Raw genomic sequence first — 25845 nt, 5'->3', positions numbered from 1 at the left:
GAACCCCCACCCCCCCTCCACCGGATCCCTCACCGCCATCCTCCAGACGCCCCCAACCCCTCCTCCAGACACCCCCAGTGCCTCCCTCTGGACCCCTCCACCCCCTGACCACCAGACCACCCCCTCCTCAGGAATTCCCACTCCTGCCCCTCCAAATCCCCCAACCCTCCCTCCTCTGGACCCCTCAAGCCTCTCCCTCCAGATAGCCCTCTGGACCACCTCAACCCTCCCCCTCGACCTCCATATCACCCCACAACCCCCCTGACCTCCAGACACCCGAACTGTCCCCTGACCTTCGGACACACCCAACACCTAACCCGACCTCCGGACACCCACAACTTCCCCCCGACCAGCGGAAAACTCCCCGACTGCTGGACACCCCCATCCCCACGAACACCCCCAAATCCTATCAACCTATCTTAGACGCACCTTCCCCTGGCCTGTCAATCTTCCTGGCCCTTTAAACTTACCTGCTTTACGGCAGCAAGAGCTGTAATAAAGGGGCGTGGCCTCCTTGAATACGCTGGATCTAGACTTTGCTGGGGCCTGCAAGGATTCTTTCGATGCAGACCCCAGGCAGGTTTGAATGGAAGAGGCAACGTAATTTTCAAGACCAGGTAAGTGTGTATTTATTTCTTCGGTCCAGCACTTTCCGATGCTAGTTGGAAGTTATGGACATAGACACTGAGTAATAGCAAATTTAGTTACACAGAGATAGAGATTGTAAGCTTTACGAGTACAGAAATAATGATTGTAACATTTATGAGTTTGGAAGTCTAGGATTCCATATATTGCTTTGGGGGTTTAACAACTCCTCCAGATCTTATTACGTTATAACCTTCTGGAGATGTGGGTTTTGCCCTTGGCCGTTCTTAATTTGTAGATGTGTTGTTGGTATGTTGGTAATTTTGCTGGTGTTCCATCCCACTGTCATTGTCTGGGTGTGATCTTGCACGATTGTTGTGTTGTGCATTTCTCTTAGCTGGCTTCTATTCCTCTTCAACATTGCTCCATTGGAGGTCATGACTTTGTAAGACCTGGGCTCACTACACGCTTTGGATACCTCTGCAGGTAACCATATTCCCATTTTCAAAAATTCACTCATGGGATGTGGCTAACGCTGGCTAGGCTAATATTTATTGCCCATCCCTAGTTGCTCTTCAGAAGGTGGTAATGAGCTGCCTTCTTGAGCTGCTGCAGTCCATGTGGTATAGGTACATCCACAGTGCTGTTAGGGAGGGAGTTCCAGGATTTTGACCCAGCGACAGTGAAGGAACAGCGAAATATTTCCAAAGCAGGCTGGTGAGTGGCTTGGAGGGGAGCTTCCAGGTGGTGGAGTTCTCACCTTTCTGCTGCCTGTGTTCTGCTAGGTGGTAGTGTTTGTGGGTTTGGAAGGTGCTGTCTAAGGCGGGTTGATGAGTTCCTGCAGTGCATCTTGTAGATGGTACACACTGCTGCCAATGTTCGTTGATGGTGGAGGGAGTGAATGTTTGTGGATGGGGTGCCAATAAGTGGGCTGCTTTGTCCTGAATGGTGTCAAGCTTCTTGAGTGTTGTTGGTGCTGCACTCATCCAGGCAAGTGGAGAGTATTCCATCACACTCCTGACTTGTGCCTTGTAGATGGCGGACAGGCTTTGGGGATTCAAGAAATGAGTTCTCACCGCAGGATTCCTAGCCTCTGACCTGCTCTTGTAGCCACAATATTTATATGGCTAGTCCAGTTCAGTTTCGGGTCAATGGGAACCCCCAGGATGTTGATATTGGGGGATTCAGTGATGGTAAGACCATTGAATGTCAAGTGGCAATGGTTAGATTCTCTCTTGTTGGAGATGGTCATTGCCTGGCAATTCTGTGGCACGAATGTTACTTGCCACTCGTCAGTCCAAGCCTGGATATTGTCCAGCTCTTGCTGCATTTGGGCATGGACTACTTCAGTATCTGTGGAATCGTGAACATTGTGCAAAAATCAATGAACATCACCACTTCTGACCTTATGATGGAAGGAAGGTCATTGATGAAGCAACTGAAGACGGTTAGGCTGAGGACACAGCCCTGAGGAACTCCTGCAGTGATGTCCTGGAACTGACATGATTGACCTCCAACAATCACAACCATCTTCCTTTGTTCTAGGTATGAGTCCAACCAGAGGAGAGTTTTCCCCTTGCTTCCCATTGACTCCAGTTTTGCTAGGGCTCCTTGATTTCACATTCAGTCAAATGCTGTCTTGATGTCAAGGGTAGTCACTCTCACCTCACTTCTGGAGTTCAGTTCTTTTGTCCATGTTTAAACCAAGGCTGCAATGAGGTCAGGAGCTGAATGACTCTGGCAGAACCCAAACTGAGCAATAGTGAGCAGGTTATTGCTCAGCAAGTGCCACTTGATAGCACTGTTGATGACCCCTTCCATTTCTTTATTGATGATTGAGAGTCGACTGGCAGTAATTGGCCTTGTTGAATTTATCCTGCTTTGCATGTATAGGACATATCTGGGCAATTTTACCATTGCTGGGTAGATGCCAGTGTTGTAGCTGTACTGGAACAGCTTGGCTAAGGGTGCAGCAAGTTCTGGAGCACAAGTCTTCAGCACTGATGCCAGAATGCTGTCAGGTCTCATAGCCTTTGCAGTATCCAATGCTTTCAGCTGTCTCTTGATATCACATGGAGTGAATTAAGTTGGCTGAAGATTGGAATATTTGATACTGGGGACCTCTGGAGGAGGCCATGATGGATCATTTACTCAGCACTTCCGGCTAAAGATTGTTTTGAATGCTTCTGTCTTATATTTTGCCCTGATGTGCTGCGCTCCTCCATCATTGTGGATGGGGATATTTGTGGAGCCTCCTTCTCCAGTGAGTTGTTCAATTGTCCAGCACCATTCACGACTGGATGTGGCAGGACTATGAGCTTAGATCCAATCCGCTGGTTGTAGAATCACTTAGCTCTGTGTGTCACTTGCTGCTATGCCGTTTGGCATGCATGTAGTCCTGCATTGTAACTTCACCAGGTTGATATCTCATTTTTAGATATGCCTGGTGCTGCTCCTGGCATGCCCTCCTGATTCTTCACTGAACCAGGGTTGATCCCCTGGCTTGATGGTAATGGCAGAGTGGGGGATATGCCAGGCCATGAGGTTACAGATTGTGGTTGAGTACAGTTCTGCTGTTGCTGATGGCCCACAGTGCCTCAAGCGTAGTCTTGAGTTGCTAGACCTGTTCGAAATCTATGCCATTTAACTCGGTGGTAGTGCCACACGACACAATGGAGGGTATCCTCCATCTGAAGAAGGGACTTTGTCTTTACAAAGGCTATGTAATGGTCACTCTTATCGATACTGTCATGGACAGATGCATCTGTGGCAGGCAGGATGGTGGGGATGAGGTCAAGTGTGTTTTTCCCTCTTATTGGTTCCCTCACCACCTGCTGCAGACCCAGTCTAGCAGCTAGTTCTTTTAGACTCAGCCAGCTCAGTCAGTAGTGGTGCTACCAAGCCGGCCTTGGTGATGAATACTAAAGTTCCCCACCCTGAATCCACTCTGCGCCCTTGCTTCCCTCAGTGGTTACTCCAAGTGACAATCAACATGGAGGAGCACTGATCAGTTGAGGGAGTGTGTGCAACGCTAACCTTTTGTCCTATGTGTAACTGATCTAGTTTCACACCTGCATACCGAGCATGCATGCATCGTCTTCATCCTCTCTTGTTGTTTGAGAAATGCATCCTGCATCTCAGAGAATTTGGATAGGTGATGGCTTGGCAAAGTCTTTCTCACTTGCCTTCCAAACATGATGGTGATGGTAAACCTATATCCAGAGGTGTAGCTTGGAGGTTTAACATGGCATCACAAAAATCTTGTCTTGTTGTCCTACACTTCAGGATAAGTGATTTGACAATGTGGACCATCCACTCGGTAAGGCTGTTAGATCAGGGTAGTCTGATGAGGATGTCACATAGTTCACAACCCATTTGGCACACATGTCCCTGAAAGGTCTGCCCATATACTGTAGTCCTTTGTCTGAAATAGTTTCATCAGATGCACAAAACAGACTGAGTATTGCATCCACAGACACACTTGATGTATCCCTTGCCTGCCAGCTGGAAATTTGGAGAAGTAATTGGTGACTAAGACATAGTTGTCTCCATTTACAGTAAATAGATTGGTGTCGATTTTTGACCACAGAACTGATGGAACCTCATGAGGCTGAAGAGGTTCTTTATGTTGTTGTGGCTGGTGGCTCTGGTATGCCTCGCACATCCTCATTAACTTCTCAATGTCAGCATTAATCCCTGGCCAATAGACCGTATCACGTGCCAGTCGTCTTGTCCGTTCAATGCCCATATGTACTTGGTGTAGTTTTGACAATATGTCCTGTCAGATACCTTCAGGCACAAGTACATGTTTTCCTTCAAAAATTATGCCTCTCAAGAAACCGAGTTCATCCCTGTATGGCCAGAAATATCTGAGGTTGGCTGGCACTTCTTAAATGATGTCAGGCAATCCTTCTATGATAGCTTTCCATAGTGCCTTCAGTTCTGAGTCATTGGCTGTTTCTGAGTGAACTTGTTTTGCACTTGTGCAGATCAAAATAGAGTAGATCGATTCTGAGCACATCTTCCACTTCAGTGTCAATGCTGCCTACTTATACGATCCAGTGGAATGGCTATTCTAGTTCGGATTCAGCAATCTGCTTAGCGTGTCTGAGGTAACCACTGCGGTACCAGGTTTGTAGCAGACGTCAAAGCTGTACCCCTCTACTTTTATAGGGAGCTTTTACAGTTGAGGTGGTTGGTTTAAAAGTAGCCCAGACAGCCCCTGGAAGGATGTCTCCTGTACTTTTGCCATGGATTCAAGTGCAGTTGGACACGGCAGGCCGGAGGGTAGGTCGAGTGGGCGCTTGGCCACCTGCTTTCCTGATGAGTGCCTCGCCGTCATCCTGGAGGAGGTGGCAGCCAGGATAGACATCCTTGTCCCCAGGGATAGCAGGAGGAGGCCACCACAGCTTGCCAAGAGGGCATGGGAGGAGGTTGCAGCAATGCTGAGCGGCCATGATTATGTATGACACACCTGGGTCCAGTACCTTAAGTGCTCCAATGACATGCCATGCTCAGGAAGGATGAAAACCATGTTGGCATGGGTCAATGTTAAGGTGGCCATCCCTTGTGGACCTCAGGAGTGCTAGAGTCTGAGTGCTAGCTGTCAATCAAACCGGAGCTGGCCAAGGGGGTGAGCCCTGGCTGCTTGAACTGAGTGTCTAGCAGCTCGCGGGCCATGATTTGGATGTGACCTCCCAGGTGCTCCTCAGCTGGGGTTGGCCAGGCTGCAATAGAGCTACAGATACAGAATGGACTAATCAATGCTCCTCTGTTGTTTCAGGAGAAAGTGGTCCACAACAATATTGAAAGGCCCTGCTAGCCTCCTAATCCTGTCCAGATATGAGCAAGATTCTCTGGAGCTTGAGAGCCAACATGTGCTCTGTGCAACCAGGCATGGAGAGGCGGGGGTGCCAGACGAAGGTAAGACTGAAGTGCACAGAGGTGAGACTTTTGGCTTGTGCAACCATTCTAGTGCAGTCTCTTCATTAATGTGAGCCTTGAACCTGGAGTCCTCATTGTTCAATGGAAGATGAGGGCACTGTGATGCCGATATCCATGGTCTCACCAGGGTGTCTAGCATGCACAGTGACAGCGTGTTGACTTTAACTAACGACATGTCCTTGTTCTCCCTTTTAGGTTCACCAGTAGGCGGTGTGCTTTGTGGATCTGAAGGGCCACCCCCGACACTGGAGGACCACCGAACCTCTGTTGCACCTGTGTCACACCTGCTCTCTAAAGCAGGCGGTAGCTCAGATACCAGCACCTCAGTGGACATTAGGTCGACGGCTAGTATCTCGGTGCAATTTGGTGAGGGCACTCCACATTCGCTTTAGGTGCAGGTAGAAGCAGAGAGAGCCCAGGGCACCGGCAGTCAGAGGACTGCTGGAGACCAGGATGATGCTCAGTCGAAGGCAGATGATGAGCCTCTGGAGTCGTCCATAGGTGGTAGATGCTGGATGTTTAGCGAGATGTGCGGGAGGATCTGGCAGAGATCTATGAGGGTATGCGTGCCATGGTCTCTGTTACGGGGGACTCCATGCAGAACATCAGCACTGCGTTGACCTTCATGGCTGAGTGCACTGCCTCCTCCATTGAGAGAGTGGCGACTTTCATGGAGAGGCAGCTCCAGGAACAGAATCAGGGGTTCCTGGGGTTGTGCTCGGACCTGCAAGCCCTCACATAGGCAGTGACCTCAGGTGGTCAGTGTCTCAGCTAGATACCAGTCTATCAGTGATGAGCAGGGAGATCCAAAGCGACCTCACATTGGCGCATCAGCTGCCTGTCGTCTCTGTGGGCTCCTCTCATCGCACTCTGGATGACGGCGGCAGCTGCTCTGCCACTCTGCCAGTGACTGTGGTATCTGATGAGGCTGCAGCAACTGGGAAGATGCCAGCTGTGGCACTGGCCTCCCAGGCAGGGCCAGCACAGGCTCCACTGGCCAGAGGATGAACGCCAAGGTCATCAAGACCAACAAGACAGCACAGTCAGCAGGCTGTATCGAAAGTTGATGCCAGCTGCGGGGGGAACCTAGACGTAGTACTCGCAAACATAAGTTAAAGGCACCATGAGCTCAAGAGGGACAGGTCACAGGTGATTTTATGTTAAATATGTTGCCTTTTTGTAAACTGGTCTGGGGTTGAAGACCAGAAAGTTTATGTAAATATTATTGAACTATCAGAATGAGATAAATTGTGTTTTTGTTGTCATGTCCTGAATATGCTTCACCTTTTTATTTCATTGGTGCGGGGAACATCAGTATGTAATGCTGGATGTAGGTAGCTCTGAAATTTATTACACAGGCACTGAGTGTTCTTTGTGTTCAAATGAAAGGGTTATTTCAGACATCTGGGATGGAGGAGGCAGCTCTGGCATGTGGTTGAAGGTGACCTTTGGCAGCCTAACTGAAGGAATGTTGGATCAAGGTGTCCCTGCCTCCCTGCAGGTTGCCGAAGTCTGGCTCCACGCCCCCAGCGTTCTCCTCACTGTGCTTATCTTCTGACTCACTACTGAGCTCATTATCTGTGGCCTGTGCAGCAGCGTCAAGATCCTCTTCCTCCAGTGGGTCTCTCCTTGCCAGTGCCAGATTGTGGAGAGCACAGCATGCAACCAAGATCAGTAACACCCAATCTGGGTGTATTGTGCTCCCCTTGAAAGGAAAAGGCATCGGAAGAGCATCTTGAGAAGACATATGGTCTTCTCTACTATTGCCCTCGAGGGGTATTGTAATGCTCCTCTGTCTCTGTTCTCGGGTGTCGGATAGGTGTTAACGGATAGCCCTTGTCACCCAGCAGCCACCCATCCAGTCAGGCTGGAGCACTGAAGAGCCCCGGCACCTGGGAGTGTCTGAGGATGTAGGTGTCGTGGGAGCTGCCTGGGTACCTTGCACAGACTTGTTGAATCAGCATCCTGTGATCACACACTATCTGCACATTCATGGAGTGGAAGCCCTTCCTGTTGATGAAGGCACCGGGCTCACCTGCTGGCGCCTTGATGGCCACATGTGTACAGTCTATAGCACCCTGGACACGGGGGAACCCAGCAATTGCGGCAAAGCCTCTGGCTCTGTCTGTCTGGCTGGCCTTGTCCGTATGGTAAAGAATAAAGTTCAGGACCTGCCTGAACAGAGCTTCTAACACCAGCTTGAAGCAACTGTGGACAGTTGATTGGGAGACTCCACATAGATCCCTCACTGACCCCTTGAAAGAGCTACAGGCATAGAAGAAGTTGAGGGCCACTGTGACCTTCAAAGCCACTGGCAAGGGGTGTCCACCCACATAGTCAGAGCTGATCTCAGGCTCAATCATCTGGTAAATGGAGGCCACTGCCTCCCTTGAGAGGCGGAGCCTCTTTCGGCACTGCACTTCAGACACATTGAGGTAGCTGCATCGCTGCCTGTAAACCCTGGTAGCAGGATAGTGGCATCTTCTGCAGCCCCTTCCGTCTTGGACTTCCTCCTGGCCCTGCACCCCTTGTGCCTGCACCTGTCCTCCCACAGGTCAATCCCCTCGAAGCTGCATAGGGACACCTGTCCTCCTCCCCCTTTTGCCCCTCTCTTCCTCCTCAGAGGAGGTGCCTCCGGTGAAGACCACAATCCCCTCACCAGGGCAATGGAAGGCTGAGATACCTGGAAGGGTCCATATGGTTTGAATCCTCCAGGCGCCTTGCAGACACCAATAAGCCCTGAAATGAAGCCTGGAAATGTTAAGAATGAAGCCCCGAACAGAAATGAGACTGCCAAGTACCAATAAGCAACCAGCAGCAAACTACCTCCAAAACTCCTCATTACTCACAATGGCAATACCACTGATCCTTTTTATCTTGCCATGAATTTTGAAAATGTCTGCTGGCCACCTGCAAAATCGCATTGGGCAAGGAAACATCGCCCTCAATTGGTCCGTTAAGACCTTAAGTGGCCTGTTAATTAATGGCACGTGCAGTTCCAGCACCAATGTGTGCCCGCCAATTGAAATATCGCGTGCAATTTTATGCCCGATCGGGACAGGTGCGCACCTGCCCATGATGAAGTGACTCCATATGTTAACCAAGAGATAACTGATGCAATCAGACCACACAATGGTATGTGCTTTCCCATGTTTAAATGACTGTCTTGATTATTGAACTCCTGTGGCCAAGCTGTAAGTAGCACTTACAAGCAAACAGCTGTGGTTCCATTATATCAGGGTCAGTACCCCTGGAAATAGGCAGTCAGGAAGGGCGTGAAAAAAGCAGAGGACAAAATAAATGACCAAATGGCAGAAAATAAGGCCTGTCGGAAGGGAAAAAAAAATCAGCTGACCTCGGGCCAACACTATTTATCTGTGCCAGCTGTGGAAGGGACTATCACTCATGAATCGACCTCTATAGCCACAACAGACAATGTTCAATACAGAAGTGACATATGCCTCGGGCGTAATTTGTGGTCTCCCGAGTCAGACAGGAAGAAAAAGGGTCGGCACCCACATTCCTTGGAAATGCTAATTCCAAAACTGCTTCAGAGTGTAAAACTCATTCACCAATCTGATGATAGTGATAGACACCTTCATATGTTAATGGGCTATTCACAAATCCAGGATGTGGAATTGATACAAGGTTTAGGATCTTACAATCAAAAGGGGAGGGGGGGGTGGTGGTGGGGGTTCCATTAACCATTGCCAATGATGTGTTTTTTTGGTACTATAAGAAGCGTGCATTTATGGAAGGAAAGTGTGACTTGCAAGAATGACCATGGGCATAACTGGTCATTTGCATGGATGGGATGCATAAATAAAGCAAAATACTGCAGATGCGGGAGATCTGAAATAAAAGCAGGAAGTGCTGGAAATATGTCTGGCAGCATCTGTGGAGAGAGAAACTGAGTTAACGTTTCCAGTCGAATATGACTCTTCTTCAGGACCTACTTCCTTGATATTTGAGAGGGAGGCTATTGAATAAAAAACAACAGTGGCAGGGGGCCTGAGCCTCTGTTGTTGACTTGTTTTGCCTGTTCTTGACCACTGGGGGCAGGTTTCTTTCTCTAATGAGAGGATGTGAAGTTTCAACTGGACTGAGCACAGAGAGGAAAATTAGAGGAGGATCAAAATGGAGCCAATTTAATTCCCATCCATGAATCTATAGTAAATTGTGTCCTCCCCAACCCATTCCAGCCATGTCATCCTCCCTATCTGGTTTGTCCATGTATCGGTTCAGTAATGCTTAATGGTAAAATTTGCCGCGTTGTGATTTGCCAGCAGTTTTTTTGGTTTAATTTCAGAACTGCTGCATTTGTCATTTGCCCTTTTCTCCCTTTCTCCATTTTTTCCTGTTTCTTCAGCTTTTTTATGTAGATCTGAATCACCCATCACTACTTGTACTTTGTTTTGTCCCTTTCTGTACTTCCATTATTCCACCAATGAACTTCTACATCACCAACAGATTTCTACTAAGTTGATTTTGCAGGCCATTTAACCCATTTGCTCCTTTTCTGTAATTCGTATAACTGGTGTTAACTCTCCCACTCATCTCTATTTTGTTCTAAGCTTACTAGCAGCCTGTTTATATTCTAGTTTTCTGTTTTGATGAAGGCTGCACACTTAAACTGCCATCATTTGCCTAATCCTCTTACAGAAGTTGACCCACCTGCTGTGTCTTTCCAGCATGTCTTCTTTGTACAATATTTCTTGACCATTTATCAAGTTAAAGATCCAATACAAACCTGCTGACCTCTGGATCCACGACCACCGTTTTGACCTTTGGATCCAGGACTGCCAGGTTCTCCCTTTGACAAAGAAAACATAAATCAGGAGATGCTTGTAAATTTTAAGTTATTAGATGTTAAGTCTACACATAATAACTGATCTACAGTAAATTCTGCTTTTAGATATTACTGTTTCCAGTAGCTATCTGTATTGGCAATAAAATCTCACTCAACAGATCACTTACTGCTTGTGGTTTATAATGATTAAAGCAACACATCTGTTGTAAAACTTTGGCCACAAATTTTGTCTCAGGGAAACGGCAATAAATCAGGATGCTGTAAAGCGAGTCAGGGAGGAAATGCACCAATAAAGAGAAACTCAACCATGCAAATCAAAGATTTATTTCACAATCTCTTCAGGGACAAATAGTCAGATCTCAGTGGCTGGCAGAAAATCCAGTACTCATGCAATAATGGAGAGATCCAACAACAGTGAAGGAGCAATGATATAATTCCAAGTCAGGGTGGTGGGTGATGGAGGGGAACTTGCAGGTGGTGGTGTTTCCATGCACCTGCTGATACAGTCCCCAGAGGTGTTCAGTGTGAATGCTTGGCTGAGCTCTAAGACTCACAAATGCATTAGCCCAGCAGGGGTCTGTTGGACAAACTGAAGTATTGTCTTTACTTTGCTTGATTGACATCTTTATGATGTTATAATACATTGTTATTTTAGTAATCTCTTCTGTTAAAGTCTGTACGTTTATTTGGACAAGGTTAAGAGATGTGAAATGGGCAAAGCTTCTGTTACCAATACTATAATGGCCCTGTCTGATTGACACATTTATAGGGTTGTAGGAACAGCAGTCTTTTTTCAAGAAGATTTTTGAATGAGTGTTTTTTTGCCTCAGCATTACAGCCCTCGCCACTATTATTACATGGTTCATTCATTCTATACATAGTGCATGCTGGGTGAATGGGTACTGAAGGGCCATGGAGGTGGTATGAGAGGGCATAGCAGTGGCATGGGGGCATGGAGCTGGCACAGGAAGCATGGAAAGGGCCTGGGGCATGAGCAAGCCCTTTAAAACTTAGCTTTCAAAAAGCTCCCGAATCCAGGGCACGGTTCACAACTCCTCTGAGGGTTGTGGACCACAAGTAATCCAGAAGCTGGCCAGACTATGAAATTTGCAGGGGTTGTGGGAGGGGTGGGGGGGTGGTTTTGGGGGCAGGAAATGAGTTGACTACCTCTGCAATGCAAATGGCCAGATCAGGAGTGCAGGGCTTGATATCCGCACTCTTATCCCGCGCTGGCAAAAAGTGCTGGCGCCGGGAATGAGAGCAGCATTCCCAGAATTGGGTCCTGCCTGTCATTTTGAAATGGCTCCAGAGTTGCCCCAACTCCACAAAAATCTGGGCCTAAAACTCACTATTCACAATGCTTGTAAACCCCACTTCTCAACCTCAACTCGACATTCAAAGTGCTAGGGAATTACTGAAAAATATAAGAAAAAAAGGATGGAAAAACTGACAATGAAAGATTACTAAGGACATGTGATTCAATCATAAGCTGTCAATAAATACACCAAGAAAGGAGGACAAAGAAAAAGGAGAACCAATTAAATTATACCAAATTTATTTTCTAGTTGCCACCTTAGTTCCACTTTAAGACAATTTTTTTTAAGACAATGATTAGACATTAAGGGTAGGATTTTGCCTTTTGGGTCAGGATCCTGAAGTTGGGGTCAAATGGGGGTCCTGACCCCCCCACACTGTCGTGAGCAGCGATTTTCTTTTGATTGGCCAATTAAATGCCAGAGGGTACTCTCATCCTGCAATTAAAGATGGTGGGAGGTCTCTCAAAGCTGGCGGGCCAACAGGAGGTCCTCCAGTATGGAAGGCGCTAAGCCTGCCAATGCAGGTTTGAGAGAGATGGGGGCACCACCATCTTGGAGCAATATCCTCAGCAACTTTAAAAAAGTTAAAATTAAGAATAGCCGCCACTGCTGGGCCACCATTGTGAAGGGGAAGCAGGAGCAGTCTTTGGTCGCAGCTGCAACCAGGGAGGTGGGAAGGCCTGAAAGCCTATTGCCTGGGGCACCCAACCTTTAGTCTGCCATGCAGACCAACTGGCAAATACAAGTTGGCCAATGACCAATCAAAAATCAACAAATATCACACTTCAGAATGAATCGCATCATTGAGTGTGCCCACTATCCAGGTTTCATTTTTGTTAAACTATAATTTTTGTGAATATGGGGTGAAACCGCATTGGGCTGGCTTGGAATTTTACGCAGCTCACTGGTTTGCTGCCACCATGCCAACCCTGAGCCACTTTCCCGGAGGCAGAAGCGTTACCAGCCTACAAGCAGCCAATTAAGGAAAGATGAATGCCAGATAGGACTCCTCCCCCAGTCCTTGATCCCAGGGGAAAGCACTTCCACAAGTGCCTGAGTGGAACAAGATACAGTGGGCCTTCCCTAAAAGAAGTTATGTAAGACTCTTGCCAGGTCTCCAGCCAGAGTTGAGACCCCCATCATTTCCACAAGATTTCACCCACAGACAGACACTCACACGAATATACATATGCACACAGATGGATACGCATGTGTAGATGCCCATATGTACACAAGCATAGCCACATACTTACAGAGAAATAAAACAACAATAGAAAGCTTAAAGAGGTTTGGGGTGCTTTCCAAATCATGTTATTTTAACTTTGAGTTAAATCTTTGAAATTATAATAAAACCACTGCATGCAATGAAACCAGTGAAACAGTGAGTTTCTGCAGCACTAATATTGTCAGTAAATATTGATCTTTACTTGCAGTTACCTGTGGTCCTTGGATTCCTGGATCTCCTTTATGACCTCGCTTCCCATCACTTCCATTTGCTCCCTTTGCAAAATAAAGGCCAGTTTTAAGGGTGTGAATTTTAATGGATGATTTGAGTTAACCTCTCTATGGAAAAATACACAATCCTGCAGCATAGTTAAATCTGGACTAGAAACAAAGGGAAACTTGTGATTGCTAAATATCTGGAGCTTAAAATAGCATGGGAGGTTAAAACGGCAGCTTTTTTTTTAACCCACTGTGGTCCGCAAGTTGTGTGTATCCAACCCCAGTTCTCACATGTCCCAAGTTAAAATCAGATCTCTAGACCACAACAGAGGCAAACCATGCCTCTGGTAATTAAAACATAATTCAGCTGATTATTACTAAAACTGTACACAATAAAGGTGCTGATTAGGAAGCTAATAAGCAACAAGAGGGCACATAAGTTGTGAGTTCTGGTATGAGACGAAAAATTAAAGCAACACGTGGCCAGAATTTTACATTGGTTGTGCAGGTGCACGCCCGACCTGACAGCGTGTGAAATCGCGCGAGAAGACGTCGGGTGCACATCCCGAGGTCATAGCGCACTCGCACGCGAATGTGAACGGCAGTCAGAAGCTCGCCCTCCAACAATTAAGCCCATTAAGGAGGCAACTGTATTGGGTTTTATGTGGCCTGTCCACTTTTATGGTTGGCGTACAGGCCAATTGGCCAGGTGGCCTTCACATTTTTGCTGCAACCTCGATTTAGGGTGGGGTGAAATGTCCGGGGTGAAACATAATAAAAAATGATATCTGGGGACTGATGTCTTTTGAGTTCTGCTGTAAGGTGCTTGGATATGCTGCACAGACACAGTTTGCTACATTTTTTTCTTGCCATTCAATCTGTCCAGGTCTGCAGCTCCCTGAGGCAGCTCCGCAGCAGCTGTCTGCTTTCAGGGAGTTTGCTAGAAGTGCCCAACTGCACCTTCAATTTTCTCAGCACCTGCCCTCTTCCCGCACCCCCACCCCTGGCAGCGCTGCGGCTTTCTCGGTGCACGTTTCATGATGGCTGGATGTTAATTGGCCAGCCAATGTGAAATTGCATTCGGGGGCCGATCGCGGCCAGAAATGCATTTTGCAACCTCTTCCAGACCCCTATGGGCAGGATGAGGTTTCCTGAAGGTTTCACAAAATTATTAATTAATTTTTGCACAGTTCACAAACGTGTCCCAGCTCATGTGACACTGTCATATGATGGGGCATGTTTAAATAATTTTTTTCCTCCCTTATTAAAAACTTTCACTCTCAACTTAATCTCCGAGGCATGGAGATGCCTCAGGGAGATTTCTGCGCTCTTTCGCGCGCATGCGTGGAAGAGCGCAGGCCCCAACTCTCCCTCCTCCCCCTGCCCACACAGGTAGCACTGAGCGCTACCGGCCGTGTGTCATACTGGGTGGACCTTAATTAACCCGCCCACATGAAATGGCGGCGCGCAGCCGACTGCGGGCAGCGATCGGCTCCGCACCCGCCCCCGCCCAGCCTGCCCGACATAGGTAAGTTTCTGGCCGTGCAGTCTTTGCAATGGGTGAACTCTTGACTCCAAAATCATTTGAAAAGGTGAGGCTGGTTCAAGTCAGGCCTATTCCATATTTCAGATTTAATATTTTTAAATCCCTTTGGATTCAGGTACCTTGGAACACTGACAGCACAACATCAGGTTTTTAAAACATCGTTAATACACGTCTAATATATCTAATACTACACTGCAGAAAGTTACTGAAGGAATCTTAGATGTAGACCATAATAAGAGACCTAACAAAATATTGAGTTAAAATCTGGGTTACATTCACTAACATGTTCAATGTTAACCATTCCTGTTTACATTAGTTACAGGTCATGTGATAAAATGCAAACAAAACTTGTATGATACAATTTTGAAACAATTTAAAACTGCAAGAACAAATTCACCTTTGTGCCTAGCATTCCTCTTGAACCTCTTGGACCCTAAAGAATTAAAAAAAAATGTTATCAAGGTTATTTAACATGTGGTGTATAAAAAAAACACTTTTAATGGATAGTAAACTTTTGGGAAGAATAGTAATTTCCACGGTTTCCTCCCAACCCCAGCAGAAACATACGAGGAACTCAACAGAGACAAAATTAAGATGTTCAAGCAAAACAACGGCACAACAATTCAGTAACTCACACTGGGCAAGTGAATGGGAAAACTGGTTAAACGGAACGGGTTAATTTGTTTTATCTTCACCACCTTACAATATTTGGCAGAGCAATTGCCTGTTTATTCCAGAACCTGCCCAATTTTCTTCTTATTTGAAATGAATAGATTGGCTTATGATTTGCTTCACCAGATCACTGCTGAAGGCAAGAATTTGCCCTCAAGCATGGCAACCACTGTGCAATGCGGTCGATATTCACTAAAATGTGCAACTTTCTTTTCTTGCACGGATGGATGTAAGTAAACGTTTAATGGAACGTATACAGATCTCTGGCAAACTAAAGCCGGGAAGCTGACAGGGCTCAATTTCTGCTGCAAACATCAATGGTTCAAAGGTATAGGTTGTTCTGCTACTGCTTAAGTGTATATAGATGGGATCTATGTGCAGACGCGATCCAGGATTATATGAAGTTTCAATGAGCCCCTTAATGGAGTGGTATGCAGCAAAGTGGCTGGGTGTGATAATGACCTTATTGGCAACCTGGAATGTGCATGTGTCATAAAGGTTGAGGAGATGGTGACCTTCTGCCATTGGCAGTTTGATACAAATGACTGGCTTCTTGGGACCAGATGCATACATCAGTCTCAAACTCCTTGCTGGCTCAATGGGCATAGAAACATAGAAAATAGAAGCAGGGGTAGGTCATTTAGCCCTTTGAGTCTGCTCCGCCATTCAATATGATCATGACTGATCCTCTATCTCAATGTCATACTCCTGCTCCCTCACCACATCCCTTGATGCCTTTAGAGTCTAGAAATCTATTTATTTCCTTTTTAAATATATTCAGTGACTTGGCCTCCACAGCCTTCTGTGGTAGAGAGTTCCACAGATTTGCCAAGCTCTGAGTAAAGAAGTTTTGCCCCATCTCAGTTCTAAATGGCCTACCCCATATCCTGAGATTGTGGCCCCTTGTTCTAGACCCCCCAGCCAGTGAGAACTTCATCCCTGCATCCAGTCTGTCCATCCCTATCAGAATTGTATACGTTTCAATGAGATTCCCTCTCATTCTTCGAAACTCATGTGAATACAGGCCTAACCGGCCCAATCTCTCCTCATATAACAATCCTGCCATCACAGGAATCAGTTCGGTGAACCTTCGATGAGCTCCCGCTATGGCAAGTATATCCTTTCTTAGGTAAGGAGACCAAAACTGCACACAATACTCCAGGTGTGGTCTCACCAAGGCCCTGTACAGCTGCAGTAAGACATCCTTGCTCCTGTACTCAAGTCCTCTTGCAATGAAGGCCAACATGCCACTTGCCTTCTTAATTACTTGCTGCACCTGAATGCTTGCTTTCAGTGATTGTTGTACAAGGGCACCCAGGTCCCTTTGTACGTCAACATTTCCCAACTTATCACCATTTAAATAATACTCTGCCATTCTGTTTTTCCTACCAAAGTGGATAACTTCACACTTATCCATGTTATACTGCATCTGGCATGTAGTTTCCCACTTCTAAATCACCTTGAAACCTCTTAGCATCCTCCTCACCACTCACATTCCCACTTAGCGAAATTTAATGCCCTCCCCTGAGGCGAGTTTGGAAGCGGGGGCCATTTATGCGGGAGGGTGCCGGTGGGGTGCGGCTGCCTTTCCACCTCTACCCCGATTAAATCTGGGGCAGGAAAGCTCTGGACAGCCTTCCCGCCCGCCACCAATTGAGATTGCTAAGTGGGCAAATAATGCCCACTGCCACTGGTATGCAAGCAGCAGGTGGTGGGGCAGCCTGCACGTCAAATGCCTGAAAAGCAAATCCTGCTGGGGTTGCTTGTGTGTTTGCAAGGTGATGGGGAGGGGGCGGTGCCGAGGTTGGGAGGAGGTTGTTTGTGGGGGGTGTTCCTTCATTCAAAAGCATTAAACCATTCAGTGCCAGAGTGCCAATCCCTTGCCCTTGTTGCCTCCCCACCCCTTCTCACCTATGACTCCCACCCTGCAACCCCTATCCTGTGTCCATTCACCTGTGACCAGGGGTCTCCCACTGATCCTGGGCCTCTGGGGATGCATTGCCAACAGCTGCACCCACTCACTGGCACTGCCTTGCCCAGGATCAAGGACCCAGGGGAGGAAATCCCACATCACAACAGCTGCCAGCCAACTGAATGTCAAAGGGAGATGGTTAAATTCACTCTTGTTAGGGATGGTCATTTCCTGGCACTTGTGTGGCATGAATGTTACTTGCAACTTATCTGCCCAAGCCTGAATGTTGCCTAGGTCTTGCTGCATTTGGACATGGGCTGCTTCAGTACCTGAGGAGTCACGAATGGTGCTGAACATTGTGCAATCATCAGCGAACATCCCCACTTCTGACTTCATGATGGAGGGAAGGTCAAGGATGAAGCAGCTGAAGACTGTTGGGCCTAGGACACTACCTTTGTGCTAGGTATGACTCCCACCAGAGGAGGGATTTCCCCATGATTCTCATTGACTCCAGTTTTGCTAGGGCTCCTTGATGCCACACTCAGTCAAATTCTACCTTGATGTCAAGAACAGTCACTCTCACCTCACCTCTTGAGCTCAGCTTTTTTGTCCATGTTGGACCATACTGTAATGATGTTAGGAGCTGAGTGGATCTTGTGGAACCCAAACTGAGTGCCAGTGAGCAGGTTATTGTTGAGTAAGTGCCACTTGATAGCACTGTCTATGACCCTTTCCATCACTTTGCTGATGGTCGAGAGGAAACTGATGAGGCTGTAATTGGCTGGGTTGGATTTGTCCTGCTTTTTGTGGACAGGGCATACCTGGGCAATTTTTCCCATTGCTGGGTGGATGCCAGTGTTGCAGCTGTACTGGAACAGTTTGGTTAGGGGCACGACTTGTTCTGGAGCACATGTTTTCAGTACTATTATTGGAATGTTGTCAGGGCCCAAAGCTCTTGCAGTATCCAGTGCCCTCACCAATTTGTTCTATCACGTGGCGTTAATCGAATTGGCTGAAGACTGGTATCTGTCATGCTGGGGACCTCAAAAGGAGGTTGAGATGGGTCATCCACTCAGCACTTCTGGCTGAAGTTGGTTCCAAATGCTTTAGCCCTGTCTTTTGCACTGATGTGCTGGCTCCCCCGTCATTGATGGGGATATTTATGGAGTCTCCTTATCTGGTTGGTTGTTTAATTGTCCAACACTAATGTTCCAAATTGATGTGGCAGGACTGCAGAATTTTAATCTGATCCTTTGGTTGTGGGTTCACCTAGCTCTGTCTACTGCAACGCAAACTGGAGGAACAGCACCTCATCTTCCGACTAGGTACTTTACAGCCTTCCGGACTTAACACTGAGTTCAACAACTTCAGGTCATGAACCATCCCCACCCTCTTTCCGATCCCCCTTTTTCCAATAATTTATAATTTTAAAAATATTTTTTAAATATATTTTTCTTTTCCCACCTATTTCTATTATTTTAAAATTTATTTCCATCCATTGTTTTATCTCCACCTTTTAGCCTATTTCGATCCCTTCCCCCCACCCTGCTCCCTCTAGGGCTATCTGTCACTTGCTGATCCTGCTTTCTACCCTTAATGTCACCATTAGCACATTCCTTAGCTAATATCACCACCGTCAACACCTCTTTGTTCTTCTGTCTATGACATCTTTGGCAATCTCTTCTTTGCCTTCACCAATCACTGGCCCTCTATCCAGCTCTACCTGTCCCACCCCCCTCAACCAGCTTATATTTCACCTCATTTCTATTTTTCCTTAGTTCTGATGAAGAATCATATGGACTCGAAACATTAACTGCATTTCTCTCCGCAAATGCTGTCAGACCTGCTGAGTTTTTCCAGCTATTTTTGTTTTTATTTCTATCTATTGCATGCTGCTTCCATTATTTGGCATGTTAGTAGTCCTGTGTTGTAGCTTCACCAGGTTGATACTTCATTTTTAGGTATGCCTGGTGCTGCTCCTGGCATGCCCTCCTGCACTCTTCATTGAACCAGGGTTGATCCCCAGCTTTAATGGTAATGGTAGGGTGGGGAATGTGCCAGGTCATGAGGTTATAGATTGTGATTGAACCCAATTCTGCTGCTGCTGATGGCCCAAAGCACCTCATGAATGCCCAGTTTGAATTGTTAGGTCTATTCCAAACCAATCCCATTTAGCATTGTGGTTGTGCCGCACAACACAATGGAAGGTATCCTCAATGTGAAAATGGGGCTTTGTCTCCACAAGGGCTGTGCAGTGGTCATGGACAGATTCATCTGTGACTGGTAGATTGGTGAGGATGGGGTCAAGTATTTTTTTTCCCTTTTGTTGGTTCCCTCACCATCTACCGCAGGCCCAATCTAGCAGCAATGTCACTTGGGACTCAGTCAGCCTGGTCTCTACTGGTGCTACCGAGCCACTCTTGGTGATGGACATTGAAGTCTTCCACCCACACAACATTTTGTGCCTTTTCCACCCTCAGTGCTTCTTCCAATTGGTGTTTAAAATGGAGGAGGCATTGATGAGCTTAAATCCATTTTCTTTCCTATCTTGTGACGTTTGTTCATTAACCTATTGCCGAAGAAAATGAGGGAATCTCTAAACACAAAACAGTCATCCATTGTTGCTTTCTTTCATGCTCCCAAACCGCTGGTAATTGTCTATTTTCAATAAAGTTATAAGCAAAGTAGAAATTTTTGGTTCTGTTTTGTTTGATCACTGGTCCATCCCTAACAAATGAATTATTTCAGGAATACATGCAACATTATCCCATTAAGTGACACTTTTTCTTACACGGCTGCCTGATAATCCAGCAGATCCTCCATCACCATGAATTCCCATCTCACCCTGCAAAAGAAAATATCAGTATTATTTGAACTGCAATCTAAAAGCTTTATTCCACCTCAGTGGTAAAGAATAGCCTCTATTTGAAAAGAAGTAGAGGAGTTTTCCCAGCACTTTAACTTCATTCAGCAATTTACCAATAGTGGTCTCCTTCAGTGTGTACAAGGTTATGTTTGAAGAATCGGTACTGAGAAATCTCCTGGTACTGCTGACCTTCAGGTTCAAATTACTCATATGTGTCCCCAGTTAGGTCAGCTGTGATTCAGTTGGTGACTCTCTTGCCCCTGAGTCAAAAGCTTGTGGGTTAAGTCCCACTCCAGAGAATTGCGCAGAAAATCCAAGCGGACACTTCAGTTCAGAACTGAGAAAGTGCTGCATTGTCAGAGTCCTTTAGATGAAATGTTAAACTGAGGATTTGTCTGCCCTCTCGGGCTGACACAAAAATTTCATGGGGTTAATTTTTTAAAAGATCAGGGGAGACCTCCCTGGTTCCTTGGCTGACATTAAAACTGATTATCTGGTCGCTAGAGGTCACATTAATGTTTTGGGGCATTACTGAGCACACATTGACTATGTTTCTTATATTACGATGGTGACTACACATCATTAGTTGTAAAGCACAATTTTATTCTCTGAGATTGTAAAAGATGAAATATTAATACAAATCTTTCTTTCTTCAGTGCTTGAAGCTCAACAATGGAGCACCAATTTGTAAAATCTAGCTTGTGGCAGCTATTTAATGACCCTTCCAATCATTTGCCATGATGTGCTCAAAGAATTTTAGTATACTCTTGCTCTACCTCTTTGTTGTGTCAAATGACTTGGCATTAGAAGGCCACTGATGTTGACTTTATTGGGTAGTGTTTACAACATCTTGATTTCAGTACAAGGCTCCACCTGGCATGACACCATGGAGCAGGAAGTCCCACCAAAAATGGTGATCTCCACACTCAAGTTCCTGATATGGCCTCCCAGTGGATAATGCTCCAATCCAGGAGTGTACAATCATAAAATTATTTTGCTTAGCAATTGTGGCAATTTAAAGCCACAGGAGCACACCGTCATGTTCAATCACTCGGGGTTTGATTACATGTGTCTGCTGAATCTTCTCTGCACTGCTTGTGATTAGTTAATCCTGAAAAAAATAAACCAAACTTATTCACTTAGGGGGTGTGGGTGTTGCTGGCTAGGCCCAGTATCCATTGCCCATCCCTAATTGCCCTTGAGAAGGTGGTGGTGAGCTGCCTTCTTAAACCGCTGCAGTCTATGTGGTGTAGGTACACCCATAGTGCTGTTAGGGAGGGAGTCCCAGGATTTTGACCCAGCAACAGTGAAGGAACGGCGATATATTTCCAAGTTAGGATGGTGAGTAGCTTGGAGGGGAACTTCCAGGTGGTGGTGTACCCATGTATCTGCTGCCCTTTTCCTTCTAGACAGTAGTGTTCGTGGGTTTGGAAGATGCTGCCTAAGGAGCCTTCGTGAGTTTCTGCAGTGCATCTGGTAAGAGGTGCACACTGTTGCCACTGTTTGTCGGTGGTGAAGAGAGTGAATGTTTATGGATGGGGTGCCAATCAAGCGGGCTGCTTTCATGGATGGTGTCAAGCTTCTTGAGTGCTGTTGGAGCTGCACTCATACAGGCAAGTGGAGAGTATCCCACACACTCCTGCCTTGTGCCTTGTAGATGGTGGAAAGGCTTTGAGGAGTCAGGAGGTGAGTTACTCACCACAGGATTCCTAGCCTCTGGCCTGTTCTTGTAGGCACAGTATTTATATGGCTAGTCCATTTCAGTTTCTGGTCAATGGTAACCCTGAGGATGTTGATAGTGAGGGATTCAGCGATGGTAATGCCATTGAATGTCAGACAGCGATAGTTAGATTCTCACTTGTTGGAGATAGTCATTGGCTGGGACTTCTGCGGTGTGAATGTTACTTGCCACTTGTTAGCCCAAGCCTGGATGTTGTCCAAGTCTTGCTGCATTTGGACATGGGCTGCTTCAGTTTCTGAGGAGTCATGAATGGTGCTGAACATTGTGCAATCATTAGCGAACATCCTCACCTCTGACCTTATGGTGGAAGGAAAGTCATTGATGAAGCAGCTGAAGATGGTTGGGCCTAAGACACTACCTGAGGAACTCCTGCAGTGATGACCTGGAGCTGAGATGATTGACCTCCAACAACCACAACCATCTTCCTTTGTGCTAGGTATGACTCCAACCAGAGGGGAGTTTTACCTCTGATTCCCATTGACTCCAGTTTTGCTAGGGCTCCCTGATGCTACACTTGGTCAAATACTGCCTTGATGTCAAGGGCAGTCACTCTCATCTCACCTCTGGAGCTCAGTTCTTTTGTCCATGTTTGGACCAAGGCTGTAATGAGGTCAGAAGCTGAGCAACCCTGGCGGAACCCAAATTGAGCTTCAATGAGCTGGTTATTGCTAAGCAAGTGCCGCTTGATAGCACTGTTGATGACTCCTTCCATTACTTTACTGATGATCAAGAGTAGATTGATGGAGCAGTAAATGGCCGGGTTTGATTTGTCCTGCTTTTTGTGTACAGGACATAACTGGGCAATTTTCCACATTGGCGGGTAGGTGCCAGTGTTGTAGCTGTACTGAAACAGCATGGCAAAGGGTGCGGCAAGTTCTGAAGCACAAGTCTTCAGTACTATTGTCGGAATATTGTCAGGGCCCACGGCGTTTTCAGTAACTAGTGCTTTCAGCTGTTTCTTGATATCACATTGGGTGAATTGAATTGGCTGAAGACTGGCATCTGTGATGCTGGGGTCCTCCTGTAGGCAAGCAGCTATAAGCATGAGATCGGTCATTCTAAAAGCATCAAATTTAACTCCTGCTGCCCACACATTACCTGGAGTGTATCTCTACATATTTCCCAGGCATAAAACACAACACACATAATAGTGCTGACCTCATCATTAACTGTCTTCTTTGTGAAGAGTGAGCGATTCAATCAGAAGCTGGGTCATACAGACCAATTTGATCAACAGTTTGTACTGAGTTAAGCTAATTTCATCCAAAACCTTATAGGTGCTACTAGCCACAATGTCCTGTTTTAAGCAAGAAAATTATCCTGGGTTTCTGCTACTGATTGCTTTTGAACAGCTCTTTCAGGAAGTGTGACTGTGGGTATTCAGGCAGAATTGGGTTTGGCTGTGACTCCACCTTGTTGCAGCAACTTCTCCAGTTGGACAAGGCACTGGAAGGTGAACTGTCACCTGTGGAACCCTTATTTAGGCAACATCTTCAGGAAGATAAGGTCAAGAAACCTGGCAGGAAAAGCATCAGGCTGATGGTCGATGGAGGGGGCAGTGGGTGGTGGTGGTGGGGAGCAAACGAGCTATCGTCCATCTTGTGAAGAAATAGATCAATTCACGTTTTAAGGTTTGACAACATTTTTGGATTTTGTTGGCCCTTATACTGACATCTCAAATTCTTGACCATGTTATAATTGTAGAATATACCCCACAAAATCTTTGATCTCATTGATCATTCTCAGGATGTGGGTGTCACGGGCAAGACCGACATTTATTGCCCATCCCCGGTTGCCCTGAGAAGGTAACAGAATGGCCGCATCAGAGCATTTAATACTCAGCCTTATTGAGGAGGAACTGGTGTCATAGAGTCTTTAGCATAATAAAATGTCTCAAGGCGCTACACCGGAACATTTTAAAGCAAAATTTGGCACCGAGCCACAGATATTAAGGTAGATGATCAAAAATATGGTCATTTTAAGGTGAGTTTTAAGAAGCATCTTAAAGGAGGTAAAACAGATAGAGAGTCAGAGAGAGTTAGGGAGGGAATTTCAGAGGTAAGGGCCTAAGCAGCAGAAGGCTACCAGTGGTGGAGCAACTAAAACCAGGCATGCTCAGGAGGTCAGAATTAGAGAAGCACAGATATCTCAGAAGGTTGTGGTGCTGGAGGAGATTACAGAAATAGCAAGCAGCAAGGCCACATAGGGATTTAACAACAAGGGTGAGAACTCTTAAAACTTGGTGTTGCTTGACTTGAAGCCAACGTACGGCAGCGAGCACAGGGGTAATGTGTGAACAGGCATTGGTGCAAGGCAGGACATGGGCAGCGAAGTTTTAGAGGACCTCAACATTACAAAGGATTGAACATGGGAGGCCATCGAGGAGTGGTTGGAATAGTCAAGTCTAGAAGTCCCAAAAGCATAGATGAGGGATTCAGCAGCAGATGAGCTAAGGCAGGGATAGAATTGGGTGATGATATGGAGGTATAAATAGATCATCTTAGAAATGGTACAGATGGGCGGTCAGAAGCTCATTTTAGTTGGCAGTTAAGGGTCACCAGGAAAAGGAGGCAGGTTTCCTTCTTTAAAAGACACTGGGGATAAAAGCAAGGTTTTTTAATGACAATCTTTTTGATTGAAACCATCTTTCTTATTTCTAGGCTTTTTAAGCTAAATTCAAATAATTGAGCTGTCATGGTGGGGTCTGAACTCACAGGCCTGGATTTTCATCACAGAGGCAGGTAGCAGGAGTTTGGAAAATTCCTAGCTCGGCCTGCCTGCCTCAGGAAAATGTGTCAACAAGGGCAGGATCATCATTCCCAGGGAGTGGGTGCGGGCTGCAGTCGGGCTGGCTGTACTGCAAAAGGATCGGAGGCAGCCACAGGGGCTGCCAGGTGCTGCAGCAAGCTATTTAAAAGGTCCAGTTCCATGCTGTTGGACTTCATCCCAGTTAAAGTAAAACAGAAGGGCCCTCCTCACACTTCAATGCCCCGTCCATATCACCTTATGGTCCCCATATCAGGCTATGCCACCCGCCATGGCCCCTCATGCACCCATGCCAAGCTATGTCTTCTCACCCACCTCCCCATGGCCCCTCATGCCCCTGATGCCAAGCTATGCCCCCCCACCCACCCCAATGGCCCCTATGCCATGCTATGGCACTTCCATGACAATTGACCCACCATACATTGTACAGAAGCAACGAACCCTATATTGAGAAGAGGATGTGTAAAAAAAAGCTTTAAAGAAAGTAATTCATTTATTACTTTCCACTATGTTAAAAAGGCCTCTTGTTGTAACCCAATAAAATCATCCAGATCATTTAAACAATCAACAACAGAAACAGCAAGCACTTGAAACCTCTTAACATTAAGCAAGTAAACATGCTGCAATTAACAGCAGAGTCAGAAAGCCAGATCTGTCAATCAAGCAATGTTTTCCCTGGGGCTCAGGTGTTTCATCAGAGTAATGGATTTCTGGGCTCTCAGCCAAGTATTCTTGGCCCCTTCTGCCTTCGGGCATAATCAGGGAAAGTTCTGCTGCCTTGGGGAGACTGACACAAGGCCTCTCCCATGATTAATTGGGCTCAGCCACCATGATTCCTGCTGTGATGGGCTGGATGAAATCCAGTCCATAGAGTCAAATAGAAAGGTGGTAAAATATACCTGTTGTCCTGGGGCTCCTTTGATGCCTTTTTCACCTGCTGTGTCCTTACTGATACCAGGTGTGCCCTTAAATAGAAAACAGAGAGAAGTGTTAAAACCTTTAGAAGAAAATTATTCTTCCCACTCCTCAAAAACAGATTCTGACATTAACCTTTCCCTTCTCTTTACAGGTTGCGGAAAACCTGTTACATATTTCCAGCATTCACCAATTTTGTTGCAAAAAGCGTTTGAGGTTTCCTCTACTTTTTAAATCTAAGTTTGTATCCTCAATGGCCAATCCAAGCCCACTGCCAAGAAGTGGCCTTACTTCCTCCTATGTATCTGCAATCATTTCCCATTTGTAAT

General features: G+C 46.3%; 1 protein-coding gene across 1 annotated transcript in view; it reads right to left on the bottom strand.

Moving 5' to 3' along the window:
• The window catches only part of LOC121276074 (collagen alpha-6(VI) chain-like), a 158178-nt gene that overhangs the window by 40991 nt on the left and 91342 nt on the right, over positions 1-25845 (bottom strand). The window contains exons 25-29 of the mRNA XM_041184014.1: positions 25501-25566; positions 20020-20073; positions 15042-15077; positions 13093-13155; positions 10280-10342 (exon numbers count right to left, since the gene is read on the bottom strand). Coding sequence (XP_041039948.1) covers positions 10280-10342; positions 13093-13155; positions 15042-15077; positions 20020-20073; positions 25501-25566 — 282 coding nt within the window. The remainder of the gene's footprint in view (positions 1-10279; positions 10343-13092; positions 13156-15041; positions 15078-20019; positions 20074-25500; positions 25567-25845) is intronic.

The sequence above is a fragment of the Carcharodon carcharias genome, chromosome 3 (assembly GCF_017639515.1).
Source record: "Carcharodon carcharias isolate sCarCar2 chromosome 3, sCarCar2.pri, whole genome shotgun sequence".
Lineage (NCBI taxonomy): Eukaryota > Metazoa > Chordata > Chondrichthyes > Lamniformes > Lamnidae > Carcharodon > Carcharodon carcharias.
This window is presented reverse-complemented; position numbering and strand designations above follow the sequence as displayed.